The sequence below is a fragment of the Cebidichthys violaceus genome, unplaced genomic scaffold, assembly GCF_023349555.1.
Source record: "Cebidichthys violaceus isolate CVI_PGR_0920_01 unplaced genomic scaffold, fCebVio1.0.p SCAF_6, whole genome shotgun sequence".
NCBI lineage: Eukaryota > Metazoa > Chordata > Actinopteri > Perciformes > Stichaeidae > Cebidichthys > Cebidichthys violaceus.
The window spans coordinates 7,147,341-7,168,542 of NW_027176816.1; the positions used below are offsets into that span (position 1 = coordinate 7,147,341).

The window sequence follows — 21,202 nt, forward strand, 5'->3', positions numbered from 1 at the left end:
CTGACAGACATGATATTTCTGTAAGAATTTATTTTAGACTTGACCTAGTTTGATATTTTATTCAGTATCCAACTATAGGCAAAGAGGAAACTAATCTCTATTTATGAAAACGGTGGAAGAAACTTTTTATATCATTGCTTAGACCATCTAAATAACAGAAGTGTCTGGCTGGGTCCCATGATGAGTGTGTTGTACTCAGGTAAAAATATATTAACATGTCAAGAAGATCTTTTCACATGAAAAAGAATGACAAAGACAATGTACACTAAGCAGATACAGATTGTGTTTATGCTCTCTTTAGGTTATTTCCTGAATGTTTTTATGATGTAAATTATTAAGATAACAAGTGAATAAGTAATTTGTAATCTGGTTTGTAATTTGTTTGGGTTTTCAGGCAGCGTGCTTTGCTTTATTAACATAATATGAAAGCAATCATAATACTTTGCCATAATTGGTCTTATTCACTAGTGTCATTCTTCAACTCCTCCAGCTTGAAATATTTCCAACAAAGAACAATTAGCTAACCACTCACTAGCTGTTAGGTAAGGCTAAATGTGGACATTTTGGAAATTCCCCGTGTTCGTTCAACATGCAGTCTGTCAAGATGTAAGTGGGAGGGTTGAGGTTAGCAGTGGGTGGGGGCGAGGTCAAGTGACTAAGGCGTTACGTTTGCATAAAAACAAGGTCCACAACCAAGGGCACAAAGCAGAGACAACAAGAGCCACCAGTCAAAACAAAGAGGGAAGCCAACGCTGAAGGAGAAACACTGGTCATTGTCAGTGGAGAAGCTTTTTCATATTTTTTGTCTGACTGAGCACTTGTTCACTGCAAGGCTCTTAGTTTATATATATTTTTGCAGCAATCTATAACAGGTCTCATCATGAGGTGCTGTGCTTTAGCTGTGTGTTTCATTTTGGGGATAAGCATACAGGATGGATGGAGCCTTCCACTCCGGTCTGTCTCTGTCATCTTCCCAGGAGACATCATCAAAAACATGACTGATACGGAGCTGGCAGAAGTGAGTAGCAGATGGTTCATTTTGTCTTGATAGACTGAAATTCCCAAAACAGTGTGCAATCAAGCTGTGCGGGGAAGTAATTACCTAGACAGAGACCTCTATCATGATGTTAATGAAAGGAAAAATACGCTCTTCTGAATTCAAGCTATATGAGGGTTTATAAGTGGGAACAAAACACTAGGATATACTTTTTCAAACCAAAGTTTACTCCATAAGGACTTACTCTATCCTGCTCATCACATGATATAATCACAATCTGGACTAATTATTGTGGTTTCTCATGTTCTCCTGCCAGGGTTATCTGAAGAAGTTTGGCTACATGAACACGATGCAACGCAGTGGCTTCCAGTCGATGGTGTCCACCTCCAAGGCTTTGAAGAGGATGCAGAGGCAGATGGGGCTGGAGGAGTCCGGAGAGCTGGACAAGTCCACCCTGGAGGCCATGAAACGGCCTCGCTGTGGGGTTCCTGATGTGGCCAACTACAAAACATTTGACGGAGACCTCAAATGGGACCATCATGATGTCACTTATAGGTGAGTTAACGGGCTGGATGACATTATAATGCATGTGCTTTGCAATGCAAGGCACCAAATACAAAGACTGTCTCTGATGGAGATATATCACCAAGTTCCTTCACTTACATTGTCAATTATGAGTCTGAAAACAGAGTCGTTCTTCTCTTCTATACAGGATCATTAGCTATACTCCAGACATGGAGATCTCTCTGATTGATGAGGCCTTTGCCAGAGCCTTCAAGGTGTGGAGTGACGTGACCCCTCTGACTTTTACCCGACTCTTTGATGGGACAGCTGACATCATGATTTCATTTGGAAAAACCAGTATGTGTTTTTGCTCAATTCATGGGTGTTGTTCATATTGATGTCACATACTTGTGTAATGATTTTGATCTAACACAAGTTTAAAATCAAAAGACTGACCAAACTGTGCACTTTGATTTTCTGTTCAGACCATGGAGACCCATATCCATTCGATGGTAAAGATGGTCTTCTGGCCCATGCTTATCCCCCTGGTGAGGGTTTGCAGGGTGACGCCCACTTTGACGATGATGAGTACTGGACCCTGGGAAAAGGACCAGGTATTTACCAAAATACAGTACTCCACCACCAACAAATAATATGAGGTTGTCTCCCCCTAGTGTTAACTTTATACATTACATTACATGTATGTTTTTTTTCTTTTCCCTAAGCTGTGAAGACTCGCTATGGTAATGCTGATGGTGCTATGTGCCACTTCCCCTTCACTTTCGAGGGCAAATCCTACACCACCTGCACCACTGATGGGCGTTCGGACAACCTGCCATGGTGTGCCACCACAGCTGACTACAGCAGTGACAATAAATACGGCTTCTGTCCAAGTGAACGTAAGCTTGACAACTTGTTCTGTAAGGGAAATCATAGGTCAGAGGTCAGCTAAATGCGTTTGCATTAGTGGCATGCTGACTCGCTTCACCCGCTCATCCTTGCCCCTTATTCTCCTCCTGACAGTTCTGTACACATTTGGAGGAAACGCAGACGGAGCGGAGTGTGTCTTTCCCTTCATCTTTCTGGGGGAGGAATATGACAGCTGTACCACAGAGGGCCGCAGTGATGGCTACCGCTGGTGTGCCACCACAAGCAACTTTGACAATGACAAGAAATATGGATTCTGTCCCAGTCGTGGTGAGTGACAGGAACCACAATTCATGAATGCTGTCTAGTACTGCCACAATGGCTTGTTATCTTACCGTTGTTATTATGTCTTTGTTTGGCCAGACACCGCTGTAACTGGTGGAAACTCTGAGGGGGAGCCTTGCCACTTCCCCTTTGTGTTCCTGGGTAAAGAGTACGACTCCTGCACAAGTGAGGGACGAGGAGATGGAAAATTGTGGTGCGGTACCACTGACAGCTATGATGACGACAAGAAATGGGGCTTCTGTCCTGACCAGGGTGAGTAACATGAATATAAGACAGAGACAGTGGAGAAGATAAATGCTCTACGTATTTACCCTTGCCATTCGTTAATATTCCTTTCTGCATGTATTCCAGGTTACAGTCTGTTCCTGGTGGCAGCCCACGAGTTTGGACATGCCCTTGGCCTGGATCACTCCAACATAAGAGAGGCTCTCATGTACCCCATGTACAGCTACGTGGAAGACTTCTCCCTGCATGAAGATGACATTGAAGGCATTCAATATCTCTATGGTGAGTTCATGACAAACTGTGTTGTCATACAAAATCACCCCAAAATGCTTGAATTTCCAACTTCTCAAGACTCTCTCTCAACCAACACTATTTTCTTTTTTTCAGGACGCAAAACAGGCCCTGATCCCACCCCCCCCCAGCCTGACACACCCACCACTACCCCCTACCCAGACCCTGATGAGACTGACCCTACAGATGGACCCATTGATCCCACCACCACCACAACTGCCACCACACGACCTGTGGATCCCACCAAAGATGCCTGCAAGTTGACCAAATTCGACACCATCACTGTGATCGAGGGAGAACTACATTTCTTTAAGGATGGGTAAGCAAATAGTCTATTCTTCTTTGTAATAACAGCAACATAAACACAAACCAACCGTGTCGATGTGTTAATTGTGTGTTGTGTGTAAATGTGTTGATCAACAGACATTTCTGGAAGATGACCAGCGAGAGCAATGGAGGGCTCATGGGACCGTTTTCTATTTCAGAGAGGTGGCCCGCTCTGCCAGCAGTCATCGACTCTGCCTTTGAGAACATTCTGGCCAGGAAATTGTACTTTTTCTCAGGTAATAAAGCTACATACAGTGTATATGGGACCACTAACACTTAAGCCAAAAGTGCTAGAACATTTTTTTTCATGATCATTTTCTTTCTGTAGGGACCCGATTCTGGGTGTACACAGGGAAGAGTGTTCTGGGTCCCCGCAGCATAGAGAAGCTCGGCCTCCCGAACACTGTTCAGAAGGTGGAGGGAGCTCTGCAGAGGGGGAAAGGCAAAGTGCTGCTCTTCAGTGGGGAGAACTACTGGAGGTGAGTTAAAATTGTGTTTGAAATCAGGATGAAAAGCATGTCTGTCACTGGAAAATGTTCAGCTCAAATTCAACCCTGCCAGCTCTTCTTTGACTACTATTAGTCTTTGAGCAAGCCAGTTAGATCCCGTTGAAATTGACTTTTTTTCACCACATAACCAAAGTATGTGATTCAGCTGATTGTTTTTGTCATTTTAATGACATTCTCTGCTATTGTCAACACAGGCTTGATGTGAAGGCCCAGAAAATCGACAAAGGGTACCCCAGATATACAGATGTCGTTTTTGGTGGAGTCCCCAATGACGCTCATGATGTGTTCCAGTACAAAGGTAATTTCAAACATTTATACTGAGTTTATTAAACTAAATTAGCATTTAACAGTAGATTGTTGCATAAAAAAATCCTTATTTTGTCTTCTTTTGATTAAAATGTCTTCTTTAGGTCACATCTACTTCTGCAGAGACCGCTTCTACTGGCGTATGAACTCCCGCAGGCAGGTGGATCGTGTTGGCTATGTGAAATACGATCTCCTCAAGTGCTCAGATGCTTCAGGCACTCACTACTAAGGAGATGAACAAACAGGGATGAGCTGGAAATCGTCTTTAATGTGGTAGCACCTCCCTCTCTCCTGTGCAGGTGTCAGGGAGAATGTGATGCAGTATTGTGTATAACGTCTGTTGTATGATGTGTTTGCTTTCTGGGATGTCAAAGAATGTCCATCATTGATGTTGGCTAATTCTACAACATACCGCATTGGCCCAAAGTGAAAGCAAAGCCAAGTGATCTTTGGCACTGCCTTGCCCTCAGTCTGATAATCTGTGAACTGGTTGGTTGCGGTGGTCTAAAATTTGACACCCATAACCACAACAAAAATATTCTCAAAAGCTATCTGGATTCCAGGTTTGCTGATGGTATCTTTATGTCTGACAGGTTCAGACTCTTAAAAGTATTAGATTATTTTGGTATTTATAGCAATATCTAATATTATTTTTGTGTCCTAAAGCTTTTTTGTTTTGTATAAATATATTTGTGTAATTCTGAAAATGGCTTCAAAGCCAATTACTTGCACTGGAAGACAATTTAATGTCTCCTTCACTGAAATTATTTATGAGACTGATATGTTTTGTATTTGTATAAGTTCGTACTTTCAATGCAATAAACATTCTGTGAGAACTACATCCCACTACCAGTTGTCTTAATCGTTCACTCAACAACTGATTAATTGACAAGCACCTGGATTGTGACACTATCATGTTGAATTATTGTAAATGTGAATCCATAACAGCAAAAACAAACATGTCTACTCCACATGTTGCTAGTAGTAAAGATACACAGACGTAGTGATTTCCCACATAGCCAGTAAGGATAACACGACAACGAGCTGGCAATAGAAAACATAACTTCATTCATTTCTGCAGTACGGATTATCTAGTCTCCTGAAACAACGGCCCCGGTGAACGCATATTACTCCGCATCTAATTGCGTAATACGCCTTCCTCTAAAAACAATAGTCCACTAAGTGATTATAAGCATACATTTTACCGAATATGTGAAACATATGACGACCAATCTGTGAGTAAATACAAATTGTTAAAACAGGTAATTATACCAATGTTCGCTTTAACGACGACAGTTTTAAACAACAACAATAAATAAGATCCGGTTGCACGGACAGGAAGCAAGGAGAGTCTCATGGCGCCCGACTAGAAAGAAGGAACAATTATCAGTTGCTAATGTCTGTTCTATTTAGCGAGTCTACACTACAGGATACCCTTCTACTCGAACATACACGGTAAGAAAAAAGCGTGGAGATTCTTGTGCCGGAGAAGGAAAACATTTTAATTTTCTTCAGGGAGAGCATTTGGGCGGTCTGCCGCAGCTGAGGCCCTCGAGGTCCCCAGTAGAGCTTTCAGAACGCCTGAGTGTAAAGCGGGGCTACTTGGTGGAAAATGGCGACGCGGAGCAGGCAGGATCAAGGGCAGCTGGGCCCGTTTAAAACGGCTAACACACGTTGTTGTGTTGTTACACTCGACATGCCGACCTGCTTATAACTGTCCTTCATCAATGACGCATATTTAAACTGCCACGGGGACAATTTTAGTTGTTTTCCAGCTTCATCGAACAAGATACTGAGTTGACAACAATGCCTGTTAGCCAGCTAAAAGCTAACGGCTCTGGTTCATCGTGAGCTAACGTTGGTTCCCGTAGTCTCTAAATAACTTCACTGCTGTCCAGGGCTCATGTCATTTTACAAGTATAGGCACATTTGACCAGTCGAAACGTTAACTGTGCACCCCTAGAATAGATACCTTTTAATTCACATCTACGTCGACTTAATATAACTTGGCTAACGCTTATTTATGTAGACTTCTGCAAGGAGAAAGCTGGAGCTATCAGTTATAAGTTGTCCTAAATAAACACAGTTCTGTACGTTGATCACCAAGTGATGAAAACTCAACATCCTTTACTGAAATCAATGTAGGAAATTACCTATGCGATATGTTATACATAGTGCCACAAATGCATTCACGTAGCTTTTTAGTGCCGTAGAGTAGAAGTATAAACTTTCAGAAAATAAGAAGTGTCAGTAAGTCAAAGCTGTGTTCAAGTTTATCTTAGTAAATGTACTCATGTTACTTCCCACCCCTGCATAGAAATAGTACTTGTATTACAATCTAAATAAAGACCTCATAAGGACAGACACTAACTGTAAACTGCTAAGTTAAGAGACTTTGAATGTATGTATTATTACTTGAGTTACCTTTTCCAATACATGTCCTTTCACACGTTTGAAAAGCTTTGACAAACTTTCAGTTTTCCTTCCAGTATCTCTACAGTCTCAAAGTTTTTATTATTTGCTTTAAAAGCCTATCCATACTTAACTGTTAATCTAGTGACAAAGTATCAAGGACCATGAAAAATCTTAATTATTGCAAACTCTCATAACACTAATGACGAGAGTTGTGTTAATCTTAACACAATGAACTGCTTAAATATGACACAAACTTTAAATTGATAGCGTTTTTGTTTGGTTTTTGTGGATAGTCATGAATTCGGAGGAGAATGAGGTGGAGAGCAGCAGTGATGCAGGTCCCTCGGGGATGGAGGAACCGTCTGAAAGCGGCATGGGTATGGAGTCATCAGAGGCCATGTCTGCAGACAGCAGTGATGCAGCTGCCTCTCATGCACAGGCCCCAGAATCTGACTGCCATGTGGGACAGAGCTCAGAGGGACTTATGGTAAGCATTTTTTAAATAAATAAAAATATTTTGTGTGTGAGAAAACAGACATATTTAAAAAAACAAAACCAGATTTAGTAGTTAGGCTTTTGTCATTAAAGTTTCTTGATGTTGCGATCATGTTCTTGCCCCTCCCTGTTTAGGTGTTTGCCCCAGAAACCAGCTCCAGTACAGACGTCAGAGTTTCATCAGTCCACCTCCCAGACTCCTCCTCCGTGGCCCAGTCCACAAGCGTGTCCAGCGTCTCCACAGTGACTCAGTCAGTGCTGGTGTCTGAGTCAGCCCAAGTAATGGTCCACTCAAGTGCTGCATCTGAAGTGGCCATGATGGTTTCTGACTCAACTGCTTCTACCTCGTCAGACCTCGGGTCTGCCATTGACAAGATCATTGAGTCCACCATCGGCCCTGATATCATGAATGGTATTTCCGCTGACACTCCACTTTCTGTTATATCATAGGCTGAGAAGCTTTTATGTTGTGTCAGTTTGATTATTTTACCATAATGTAGCAGATATCTGATCTTGTCTACTCTACTGTTCTTCTGTTAGGTTGCATAGCTGTGACCAGTGCAGAAGATGGAGGTGCAGAAACAACCCAGTATTTGATATTACAAGGACCAGATGACGGTAAAGTTGCTATTGTTATTGCTAACTCATTAAGTCTTCACTCAATTTCACACCATTGTAAAAGTTAATGAGAAAATTATGAACATGTTTAAATGTAATATTAACAATATACTGAATACTCTGGTGGGATGTTACTCAGACATAATTTATTTATAGAGTGGATACATTATTTAACTATTCCATGTCAACTTGTTATGACCCAACTTTATTCTAGTCCTCTAACAAGTGACTTTTTATTTAGTTAATTTATAATCCACTTATGTTGATGACACACAGTATGAGAATAGTTTTTAGTGTACTTTTTAGTGTGTTCAATCCATCAATATGTATTTGTCTGCTATAGGGGCTCCTATGGTAGCCCAGATGTCATCGTCAGCCCTCTCTGATCGTATAGCCATAGAAGCTCTCGCAGAAGGCCCCACATCCACCTGTCTGGACCAGGGAGACCTGCAGGGCAACATTGAACCGGACCAGCCCGACGATCAGCCTGGTCACTCTGGTTACCCAGAGGACAGCAGCAGTCAGCCTGACCAGCCCCAGCACTCCCACCCCTCCCAGTATATGGACTGCAGTGCAGATGGTCCAGACCAGACAGGGGAGTCTTCATCTTCCTACGTGGAGTGTTCAGGCGAGGAACCCGACCAGACACGCTCCCAGTCAGGTTTCCCTGACTACAGCGGTGATAACAGTGACCAGGATCTGCCTGGATATGTGGAATGCAGTGGGGCTGACTCAAACCTGACCAGCCGACATCACTATGTGGTGGAGTGCAGCACTGGGTATCTGGAGTGTGGGGTGGACGAGGGAGAGCAACCGCATCATTCACGCAGTTACATTGACAGTAGTGAGGACCACCGGACCCAGACAAATCGGCAGTATGGGGCAGAGTATGGAGGAGACTGTGTTGCAGCTGCAGACTCTGAGCAACCAGGTTGTTCTCAGTATCAAGCGAGAGACGACGACGATGATGACGATGACGAGCGGAACCAGGATCCAGACCAGCCCCAGCACTCCCAACAGCAGCCGCAGCACTCCTGTTACTTGGAAAGCAGCAATGGTCCAGAGGCCTCTCTTTATGCCGATGACAGCTCCTCATCAGACCACCCTCTGGCTTACACGGCAGGTTCAGGTGGGCTTCCTGAGGCATTGGAGTGCAGCGAGAGCCAGCCTGGGCCCTACATCAGCAGCAGTGGGACATACACCTCCAATCCAGAGCCTGAGCTGCCCCAACAATACTCACCCAGCCAAGAGGAGCCCCAAGGCTCCCAGGGGCCTCAGGATGAAGCTGGGCTGGTCAGAGAGATGGAGACATCAACAGTGGCAGAAGGCTCCGGACACAGACCTCCAAACCTGGCTGAGTTGGAGGAGATGATGGAAGTAGTGATTGTACAGCAGTTCAAGTGTAAAATGTGTCCATACAAGAGTGCCTCCAAAGACACACTAATTAACCACATGAGGGACAAACACTTCAAACCTGCAGGTGAGTTAGTACAGTTGATTATGTATCATAAAGACATATCGCTTTGACTTTAACTTCAGATTTTTTTTGGTTGTCAGATTTTTTGAAAACTGTAATACTAGTACTAATAGTATTTATTTGTGGAATAATGTGTGGTTTCAGGGGACATGTCAAAGAAGCGTAAACGTGGACGGCCTCCTAAAAGTGAGACGTTTGCCCGTCGTCAGGCAGAGAGGGAAGAAGCTGAAGAGAGGAACGCAGCAAAGGCCAAGGCTGCTCAGCCCCAAAAAGCAGAGGAAGAGGACGATGATATTGTGGATGCTGGTGCTATTGATGATCCTGAAGGTCAGAGAGGAAGATTGTTATTAAACCCCATTGCAGACAAACATAGATTCTTTCTGACTTAATAAATCAGTCAATGGGGAAAGAATCGTACTCACTTTCCCTCTCCCTGCTCCTTTGTTTATATCCAGAGGACAGTGACTACAACCCTGCAAACGAGGACTGCAACGAAAGACCACCTGCCATCATAAAGAAGCCTGCTCCTCCTATCTCTTCCTCCTCTCACGGGCGTCCTCGACGTAAGGTTGGCCGTCCAAGGAAGTACAGCCTTCTAGAAGAAGGCTACAGCAGCAAAGGTTGGCTTTCAGTTTTGACAAAGTAAAGCAAAAAACAGCCCGTCACTGCACAGGAGAGCCGACACATTCTTCTATTTCATTGGTTTGTTACAGAAGCAGAGAGTATTGCTAAGAAGCCCAGGGTGGGTGTGGATGCTAGTGTACCTGAAGAGGCAAGCTCCTCCGGGCTAAACAGTGGTCCCGCTATAGGGACAGATGGAGACACAGCTGAGGCAGCAATAAGCCAATCAGACTCTGAGAACAAAGACCCTTCATCCAACACACAGCCAGAGGAATTCTTTGAGAGGAAACGCGGCCGACCCTCAAAGCGTTTTCTTCGCAAGAAGTATAAGAAATATATAAATCGAAAGTGAGTATCAAATTATTAAATAAACTTGTTACAAATAGTATTACATAATGTTACAACAAGCTAATTGCTTCTTTCTCTTCATTTTCTTACAGTCGGTACTATAAATCTCTGAAACCGCTCCTGAGACCTCACAACTGCTGGATCTGTGGCTCACGCTTCCTCACTCAAGAAGATTTGCACTTTCATGTGGACTCTCATGAAAGCAACGACCCAGAGCTCTTCAAGTGCCTTCAGTGCAACTATCGCTGCAAGCGCTGGTCTTCACTCAAGGTCAGTTGCAATAAAGCAGGTCACAACATTCAGGTTAACCTCAGTTTACACGCATGTTTGCACGGTGCCCTGAAAGTCTTGTGTGCTGTTTTGCAGGAACACATGTTCAATCATGAGGGCACCAAGCCGTTTAAGTGTGAGGAGTGTGATTACACAAGTGTCTACAAGAAAGATGTCATTCGCCACTCAGCAGTCCACAACAAAGACAAGTAAGTGACTCCGTCAACATACAGCACATACACAATCAATTATTCGTTATACACAACACATTTTGCATTATTAAAAATAATTTTAATTTCCATCCTACAGGAAAAGAAAGACAGAGTTGGTAAGATATTTCAGGTCTCCAATATTTGAATAATGGTTAAATGCTAATTAGCATGCTCATGGTGTAATGCTAATATTATGCGGTCGTGTAGCAGAATTACTTTCAAGTCAATTTAATGGGGTTTTTTGTGCTCATTCTTGCAGGTACCAAAGGTGTCAGAGTTCCTCTGCCCTGTGTGTCACAGGGTTTACCCCATGCAAAAGAGACTCACCCAGCACATGAAGACCCACAGCTCAGAGAAACCACATATGTGTGATAAGGTCAGATGATAAAGATCGTAAAATGTTAAGAACATTTAATGAACACTAATATTTGAAAAAAAAGATTATGGCACAGAATATTTTAAGTGGTTACAAGTAGGCATGGGACAATATGGAAATTTTCTTTCCATATTTCTTCCCCGCAAAAAATATTGCAACACACAATACTATACTGACAATCATCAAAATATGCTTAAAACTCTTAAAATGGCACTAAAACAGCACTTTACCTTGCATTTTGTTAAGAAACTAATATTTGTATTCCATCACAGTTAGGACACACCTCTTTCAGTAAACATCCTTTTTAGTGAAAAACAAACCTTAAATAAGTTAATCATAAATCATAAGTCTCAAACTGTTCTTTCTTTACATGATAATTCTATTCTATATTCACAAACATCCCAATTTTTTTAAATTTCAATTTTTTTAATCGCAATCCATTTAGCATTTGAGAAGTGACAACTACCGATAATCACTTGTTCCTTTCTGACAAACAATGTAATGATTTTACATACATTCTCCATCATCCATTATATTATGCATTTTTTCACTAAATTAGTGTACAGAATCTTTGGACACAAGTAATCAATTTAGGATTCCCTCTAAAGATATTCTTAAAAAGGTCAATAGTTCTAATGATTTTCCTGCAAGATTGTTTCTCCTGTAAGATGCTTATTTTTTCTCCCTTTCCTCTTTTATAAGAATGCATGATTTACCTACCCAACACAATAATTTTACTGTGTAACAATGTATAACAATGACAATCTTTACAGGAAAGTGAGTGCACTCATAATTTTATGGACTTTTTTGTCTTCTTCAAAGCTCTTGTTGAAAATGTCTTTCTGTCTTTGTAGTGTGGCAAATCCTTCAAGAAGCGGTACACGTTCAAAATGCACCTGCTGACTCACATCCAGAGTCTTGGAGACAGCAAGTCAGTATTTTTATTCCATCTTTTTTATTTTGTCATGTATCAGTATTTCAAAAACATGGATGTAACAGTCTGATCAGCAATGTAGGATAGAATATGCCTTAATGAATCAGCATTAGTCATTTGTTGTTAATATTAGTATCAATGATATTATCACAATGATTAACTCTTGGATGTGTATGTGCAAGGTTCAAGTGTGAATTTTGCGATTACACTTGTGACAACAAGAAGCTGCTGCTCAACCATCAGCTTTCCCACACCAACGACCGGCCCTTCAAGTGTGACTACTGTAAATACTCCACTTCTAAAGAGGAGTTCCTGGTCTCCCACTTGGCCATCAAACACACAGGTCTGTGTGGCAGAAAGGCTTTCATTAAGTTTATTTAAGATGAGTATGTTCACCTCATGAATGCAATACTGTACAACACCTTTACAATTAACACTGTCTTCCACAGGGGAGAAGCCTTTCTCCTGTGACATGTGCCACTTCACAACCAAGCACAGGAAGAATTTGCGTCTTCATGTGCAGTGTCGCCACCCTGAGACGTTTGACGAGTGGTCTGTGACACACCCTGAGGAGCCTGTCAGGAGGCGCCGCAGGCCCTTCTTCACGCTGCAGCAGATAGAGGAGCTCAAACAACAACAACAACAACATGATGACACACAGGATTTGCAGAACACTATTGTGAGTCTGTTTGTGGTTTTCTGTTATTTATCTCCGGCCTAATTTGGATTTTATTTTAGCTTGTGTTATATTTAGCGGTATTTGGACATAACTGTTTTTTTTACCCGCCTTCATTAGGTTGCAGTGGATTCTGCGACACTACAAGCCATGCAGGGTATGGAAAATGCCTCAGTGACCCAGGACGCATTGGGAAACACCACCATCATCTATGAACAAGGTCAGTCCTCTTTTTATTCAAGAGACATTATGAGTATTTTTGCTATGTCACCATTCTACTGACTGGGGTACACACAGACCGACAGAGGTATACTGTGTGTCATATGTCACCGCTACTTAATTTTAGCATTCCAATTACTTTTTCAATCAATTTGTTCCTTATTTTTTCTGTTTCTGTATTAATTAGTGCTTTTAATACTAATGTATTGGTATCTTAGGGGGCCCCAGTCAAAAGCACTTAAATTCGCTTATGTCATTTTTAGTAGACAGACACATTGTTGGAAACGCTCATCGTTCTATGAGTCCAGGGAAGTAAAGAAGAGCTTGGTTATACATTAGTATATCCCTCATCCAGCAGCAAACATTTTATTGCAGTCAATGACCCACGGCCTGTAGAGGCTCGTTCCCGACGACAATCTCAACAAAGTCTGCAGAGCCCTGAAGCCAATTAACTGTAACTTTCCTAAAATAATATTCTTTTTTTCAGTAGATGACATTAAATACATAGCTAATTATGTTTTGAGAAAAATTTGTTCACATTTTGCTATGATGATGGTTGTTTTTTACAGTAGTTTTTTCTTGGGTTCCAGATTCGGTAGTCCTTGTGTTGTTAAATATGTTGGTAGGATAAAGGTTGAGGACAAATGCTGACTTTTTCACCATGTGCTCCTCAGTTGAATCCAGCGACCAATCCGCCCAGAATGCCCTTGACCTACTGCTGAATATGAGCAATGCCCGGGAATTGGTTGGAAACGCCTTACAGGTTGGTGCTCATCAAAAGATTTAATTTTACATAAACGGCTTACATTTATGTGGAAAGTATGTTTGCCTTTTGTAAATAAAATCAATGATGTTATAAGTGACTGATCGTGCTGCTCAGGTGGCGGTGCTGAATTCAGAGGGCAAAGCTTTAGAAAAGGGCACGTGGAGCACGGTGACCACAGCACCGGGCCAGGCACAAAAGGTTGTGACCTTCCACGTGTCTGAGAGCGGTGAGACGGTGCTACAAGAGGCCTTTGAGGCAGCCACCTCTGAAACAGGAGAGCTGACCCAGATTGCCATCGAGGCCTACGAGGGCGGAGGGGACTTCAGTGTGGTGGAACAGGCGGCTGAAGAGATCCACAGCCCTGACTACAGGTAACTTAACACACCAGATGTAGTCTGTGGCTACAAGCCTGATATTGGCCGTCTATATACTCCTCCCCTTCAGCTACTTACCTGTTACCGATTTGCAAGGGCTCCATCGCTGCATCCTGTGCTTAGACATTTGTAATTGGTTTGAAGAAATACAAATATACCAGAGCCTTTTTTCCTCTTTAGTAAAATGATGTCTGGAGCCAGACCTTTTTTTAGCGCTGACAACTGTGGAAATAAGTCTGGCTATGTGAGACTACATAACACACCGTGTGATTTTCTCCGATTAGGCGGGACAGATGCTGTTTCACTGGAAAACACAGTCACATGACTACTTTATTTATAATGAGCTTGAATGTAGGATTATTGATGACCTTCATGATCTCGTCTCAATCTATAACGTCATAAAACTGTTGTCTTTGCAGTAACAATGAGAGCAGTCCTTCTCAGGCTGTAGAAGACTCCGGGGCAGAGAGCCTGAAAAGTGATAAGTACTACCTCACGTCAGCACTGCCTGATGGTGTTCTGCAACAGGTGGAGGTAACTGCGAGCGATCAGCTGTTTTGGCATGTAAAGATCTGTCTGCATCGTGTACCCTTCCTCTCTGACTGTTTCCTTTTTGTTTTCTGTCAGCTGAGCAGCGAAGCTCCAGCCTCTCCCTCTGCTGTGAGCTCTCCCGGTCAGAGCACCAAGAGGTTTTCCTGCCGAATATGCATGGAGTCTTTCCACGGACGCTCTGACATGGAGAACCACAAGAGGGCACACTTGGACCCCAACACCTTCAAGTGTCCTGATTGTGATTTCACCTCCACGTCCTGGCAGGAGGTCAAGGTGAGTCTCTTTAAATTGTGCAGCACTGTCTTTACACTTTTTTATCTTCTCAAAAACACATTTGTTTTTATAGCAAAGGCAGACAGTAATCACCACTTAAAGTCATAGCCTGCCATAAATTGACCCCAGATTTTCCAAAAGGGGCAGTCTCATGAATATTCAATAGCTCATCAAATAAAGTTTTAACAGGGTGAAAGACTACAGCTGGGCATTTCCACCCTCATGTGTAATTTGTATGTGTCAGTCATTTTAAAAGCATTTCTGTTTTGAATCCCTCTTTCTGAACGTGATTCATATTCTAGGCTCACATGGAGCTGCATTCCTACTTGCGCCCTCACAAGTGTCCAAGCTGTAGCTTTGCCTCCAAGAACAAGAAAGACTTGCGGCGACACATGATGACACACACCAATGAGAAACCGTTCTCTTGCAAACTTTGTGGTCAAAGGTGGGTGTGAAACTAATTGGAATCGTCACAAAACTTTTATTTCCTTAACATTAGGAGCCCTTATACAAAACAATTTGTATACATTAGACCGCAAAGTGGTTATGGACAGCTACCGATGTGAATGTGGTTTTTTTTGCCCAACATCTCAGGTTTAACCGTAATGGACATCTAAAGTTTCACATGGAGCGTCTCCACAATCAGGATCATCCTGCTCGCAAGAGCCGTACCCCCACATCTCAGCAAACCATCATAGTGAATAGTGACGAGGAGGCCCTGGCCACACTACAATGTAAGGAACACAAATTATATGAAAATGAATGATCTAGTGGCAAACAAAATCACAAAAATCTCAAACTTAATTTGTTTGTTTTGATGTGTATCTAACAGCCTTACAGGCACATCAGACAGTGATCAATCCAGAGCGGTTGCAGGCCCTAGGACAGGAGCACATCATTGTAGCTCAAGAACAGGCCCTATCAGACCAGGTGCCAACGCTCACACGATGCTGGACATACTTGTAGATTTGTTCTTTTTGCATACAGAATGTACGCAATTTCGTTTTGTAACTAAATGCATTAATGTCTGCATTAATCAGGAGGAGGGCACATACATCCAGCAGATAACCACCATAGATGGACAGACAGTTCAGCACCTGATGACAGGAGAGAACCAGGTGACTGAGGTTAGCGCCATTTTGTAGATTCTACTGTATATATTTATATCAGAGCCCTTATTATATATTTAGGCTTTCATCTCAACTCATTTGTCCTGTTTCAGGTTCAGTATATCATCTCGCAGGATGGTGTGCAGCACTTGATCCCTCAGGAGTATGTGGTAGTAGCTGATGGCAACCACATACAGGTCAGTGTGTTGCCTCATAATAAGTCTCCATAACTTTAAGGTAATAAAGTCATGTTCTAATTGCCCTTTTGTTCCTCAGATGCCAGATGGACAGATCATCCAGTATGAGCATGACGGGACCTTTCTGCAGGAGCAACAGGTGAGGCTGAGATCTTGATCCCTCTACAGTTAGAGATTGAACTTGACAAAGTGAGGCAGATAACCTAAAATGCTCTACAGTAAGAGTTTTTTTGTTTTGACAAAAGCTTATTGCTCCATGTTCTTTGTGTTTAGATTGCTGTAAGCCATGACGGTCAGATCCAGTACCTTCCTATGAGCTCAGAGCAACAGATGGTGAATCCTGAAGATCTGGAGGCCGCTGTCAATTCTGCTGTTACAGGTTGGCTCTCTTAGGGAAAAGATTATACTTCACTTGTTTTATATTCAGTCCTCCTCTATACTTTTGGGTTGTTTAGTTACCAATTCTACTAAATAACATGCCTGTGTTCAGCATCTAGCATTTTTTTCAAAGCACACCACACATTTTCTAAATGACATTTCAACAGTTGACTTCCTCTCAGTTCACTTTGCTGCTTAGAGTGTTGCTCAGAACCGCTCTAAGTATAAGTATGCGGTTGTAACGTATCCAGTATCCAACAGCAGTAGTGATCTGCAGTCAATGAGCTGCAGCTTGTAAAGGCCTGCTGCAGATGTCATGCTCGACTCAGTCCGCAAAGCCCTGAAGCCCCACTGCTGCACAGAGAGCTGTTAGTTTGTTTGTTCACTTTGTTAATATTGAACGTGTACACTGCATGTCCTTGGGTCCTCAGCAATACACCCGCCAACTGTGAAGTAGATCCATTAAGCGTTTCTTGAGCTATGTGAAGGACACACACACATACACACAGACAGAAATTCCTTGCTTGCTAGTAAGATAACAAAACTCTGATGTTGGTGTACTGTTGATCACACCATTAAGGTGTAACAATGACTAATGTCTCTGCAAATTCAATTGCAAACCTCAGTGAAGTGAATGGAAACATTGCTTTCTGAAATGTAGATGCTTTGGAAAATGGTGAACTTACATCCTCTATAGACAATGGGCTAAAACATATCAAGCCATGTACTAATGGGTGACTAGTTTATGATCTTATTCATTTTAAATAATAATAAGCTTGATAATAACATAAACCATGAAATTGCCATTATAATGAACACCTATAGTAACTACATTGTCAACAATCTTTGTTCTTGTAGCCGTAGCAGACACAGCCATGGCTCAGACCCAAACAGTCTACACTGAAGCTACACCTGAACAGCTGGAGCAGCTGCAGCAGCAAGGCATCCACTATGACGTCATCACCTTCACAGAGGAATAGACGGCTTCTTAAACCTGCTGGGATACAAATGACTAGAAACCACTATGAGCTGACAAGTACCGTGACCTCAACTTATTTATGCATTCTGCTGGCTGTGAACTAAAACATCATCTCCTCCACACTGTCACCTGATCGGCGGCAGTTGCACTGTTCAATAAGATCAACAACTTTTTGTAAATTTGAATTATTGCACCCATTGCTTCTAACTTAATCATAGGGGCTGTGTATTTAAGAGTTAATTTAGCAAGGTTGGTCTATTCTGTAATTATAAAAAAATATTCTTGTTTACATGCCTCAACTGCCTCCATTTGCAAGACAATGTTATCAAAGAAAATGAAACAGCTTACATCATGCTTTAGAAAATATACTGAGCGTCCAAAGGAACATTTTAGGTTTTGAGTGGGGTGAAAGGAAAAGGGAGTGATTGTTTTTGCTCTGGAATAATAATGTTAATTGTTAGAATGCCACAACATTGTGTTTACTAAATATTAATATGTACGTACCTTTTGCATTTGTTTTCTGTTCTGTGATGGGGGATATGTTTTGATTTGGTGAATATGAAGTGTTTAATAAGCTGAAAGCTGACACCAAATAAATCACTTTGTGTATACTTGTGTATATGCTGTAATATGTCCAGATTTTAATGAAATTGATTTTGTTCATGAAGGAACCTATATCTGCTTTAAAATGTATATAATTATAATGCGTTAGACATAATAAAAGCAAAGCCATTACACATTCAGAAATGAGTTGATGCAACTCTTTAGTCATTGTGAGGCTGTAATTTGTGGTGTTATATTGCATTATAATGTGCTAATGGAAATTCCAGCATGTGTCAACATTTTGCAGTAGAAAAGTAAAGAGAAATGACAGAAACAAACATTGTAATGGAATCCAACACAAGCATACCACAAACTGCAACCTCAAAAATGAACAGTCTAGTCAACATCCTCTGACAGTGTGATCACACAGTGGTATCCTACTATACAGGTGTTCCTGTTCCTGTGTCCACCCTCTGTACATCTACATCATGGAAACAGTTAACATGTACTTCAAAATAAGTTAAAAATGAAATGTATAAGAAGTGTGCCTCTACAATACTCAAAAGAGTTGGCACGGACTTGTCTGCCTGGGCCCTCCAGCTGCTGAGCTTCCTCTTTTCTTCAGCAAGGAGGGGCCTCGGATCCTCTAAAAAGAGTGGAAAAGTGTCAGAAAGTGCTGAGTCTCAGTGAGCATTACACTAAAGATGAAGTTTTCCTTTGTCTTGCTTCTTTTATTAGGTAGGTTTTGTTTTTTTCAAAGAAGTCAAATTTATTAAGGTTCTATTCTTGAGTGCCTGAAATTACACATTAATAATAATGTTTGTTTTCCAGATGTCCCTCATCTAAAAGGGCAACAGAAGATCGAGGAGTTTGAACACGTTCTGCTGAAACTCACCTTCCCTTCATTTTATAATAGTTACAACAAGTACTGCTGTAAACTCTATCCAGGAGGATGTTACAAGCTGCTGGACAGTGCAGGATTCACTTGTGAATTTCTGAAAGGAAGAGTTACAAAAACTGAGAAAGATGGCTGGATAGAATTTAAAATATCAAATGTGCGCTTTGTCGACGGAGGATATTACAGATGTATTGTGCTGGGAACTCAGAACCGCATCTACAGTGATTACTATGTTGAGGTGTCTGGTAAGCAGTCTTAATCTTCATTAATGTGGTGTTAGAAATGTGAATTATGCCATAGCCGCTTGTACACTACCGCATGGGCAAAAAAATGCATTATTACAGCTTCATAAGATACTTATTTGCAAAATTATATTTTAGTGTTGGTTTTCCCTGGTAAAGTAGGGAAACTATTGCAAAGGTTAATTCCAGCCATAAACTCTGGAAGCTTATTTGATATTCTTGCATTTTGCAGAGGTTTCAGGTCACCACAGCCAGTCTCAGCCTTCACTGACAACAACTGTCAAAGCCCCCAACACCTCCACAATACTCCCAGACTCCACCTGGCCTGCTCTGGCACAGGACCACAGTGACAGTGACAGGTATACACTGCAGATTACTTATTTCTGCTAGTCGGCCAAACAGTGCTGTCTGACAGAAGATAATATATATTTGTATATATGTGTATACATATACTGTACATTATATATATATATGTATTTGTATTTATTATTTATGTGTTATTGTTTTCTTCTCCAGTGTTCCATGGAGTTTTGGCCTGCCACTAGCTGTCATTGTGTCCATTGCAGTGATGATTTTGATCACTTCAATTATTGGTGTTGTTTTCTGCAGAGTCAAGGCAAAACGTAAACAGCCGGGTAAGCAGTTTTCTTAAATGGATGATCACAAAGATCTGAGTGTCTGACAATAAATTGTGAATATCTTGGAATGGGTAAATAGAACCAATGTGATTTTGTTTTCCTTGTAGACAAATATGCAGAAACTCTATGTGAGTCACTGAGACAAGAGGCCCCAGTAAGTGCTAAACAGGGAACATGTAGCCTCTGTGATTCATTGTCACTTGTTTTCAAAGGATTGCATGTTTGTGCTTCAAACTTCCTCTACAAGACGGTCTCTTGACAAAGTGTGTCTCCCCCAGGAAATGAGCAGCATAGTCTACACAACAGTGGACTTCAGAGCTCACCAGAGACCAACAGAGGTGTATGCAAATCTGAGGATGCACAAAACACAAGCAGGATCCCCTGACTCGACCTGGAGCGCAGAGCATGATGGGAGGGTGGAGTACTCCACACTGGCAATCCACCAGTGAATCCACCTGTGAGAATCTAGTTAGTGTCTGATTTGAATTAGACCGATTTAGTTTTTTCCACCACTGTGTTTGAAATTTGAAAATGTCAGTTTACTAGTCATGGTTAGTACTCCTCAAACAGTATAGAGTTTGACAGGGATTCATCAGGCAGGGAGGATCTAACAAAAACATGCATATGGTTGCATTGTGGGAAATGTATTGTAGGATCCAGCATTTTTGGAGCTTGACCCATATTAGGGACTACAAATCCTCATGATCTGCTCCTTTTGTTTGAACTATTATTTTGTGTTTTGTGAGTCCAACAACTTTATGGACGTGCAATATTAAATCACTGAACTACTCCATGTGTACATAGCATGTGTTGTTTGTGAAAATGAGAAGACATAAAAATTAAATGATGCATTAAAGAAATGAACATAGTCTGGTGAAATTACGACAAAACACTTTTGTTTGAGTCCTTTCAACAGTGTTCACAGGTTGAAAAAGCAGTAGAGTTGTCAGATTATGTCATCAGGGTATCTTTTGTTAAATCAGTGTTTGTCCTTATCAGTTTCTTCTCCATTACAACCTAGCCTTGTGGCTATTCTGAGAGCCGCTCGATATTCTATTCTTGGCCCCTTCTTCCCTTACACAAAAAAGCTGGTGGCAATCCTTTTTGAATCCTCTATAAAAGGTCAAGTTTCTCTTAAGAGCGAATGAATGAATAGACTGAACAGATTCTTATTTCTGTGACATTTCACTGCAGCGTTATAACACAAAACTAAGGCGACTA

The 21,202-nt window shown here is 41.7% G+C and overlaps 1 protein-coding gene across 1 annotated transcript; it reads left to right on the plus strand.

The window, feature by feature from the left end:
- The first annotated feature begins 825 nt into the window (after positions 1 to 825).
- Positions 826 to 20,780, plus strand: LOC137889091 (uncharacterized). Its single transcript, XM_068732717.1, has 47 exons — positions 826 to 1,018; positions 1,314 to 1,552; positions 1,710 to 1,858; positions 1,987 to 2,115; positions 2,227 to 2,400; positions 2,525 to 2,698; positions 2,792 to 2,965; positions 3,065 to 3,220; positions 3,326 to 3,548; positions 3,653 to 3,792; positions 3,885 to 4,035; positions 4,260 to 4,363; positions 4,476 to 4,531; positions 5,714 to 5,826; positions 7,054 to 7,273; positions 7,417 to 7,693; positions 7,822 to 7,899; positions 8,243 to 9,379; positions 9,521 to 9,703; positions 9,832 to 9,996; positions 10,090 to 10,345; positions 10,438 to 10,615; positions 10,712 to 10,824; positions 10,925 to 10,943; positions 11,087 to 11,203; positions 12,058 to 12,134; positions 12,320 to 12,480; positions 12,587 to 12,816; positions 12,934 to 13,033; positions 13,707 to 13,795; positions 13,913 to 14,169; positions 14,592 to 14,706; positions 14,800 to 14,997; positions 15,300 to 15,442; positions 15,592 to 15,731; positions 15,830 to 15,927; positions 16,038 to 16,124; positions 16,220 to 16,303; positions 16,383 to 16,442; positions 16,577 to 16,682; positions 17,540 to 17,659; positions 18,885 to 18,941; positions 19,035 to 19,346; positions 19,576 to 19,702; positions 19,860 to 19,978; positions 20,089 to 20,135; positions 20,260 to 20,780. Exons 1-47 carry the CDS (start codon positions 881 to 883, stop codon positions 20,428 to 20,430), a joined length of 7,761 nt encoding a protein of 2,586 aa, XP_068588818.1. The 5' UTR covers positions 826 to 880; the 3' UTR covers positions 20,431 to 20,780.
- Positions 20,781 to 21,202: the final 422 nt, after the last annotated feature.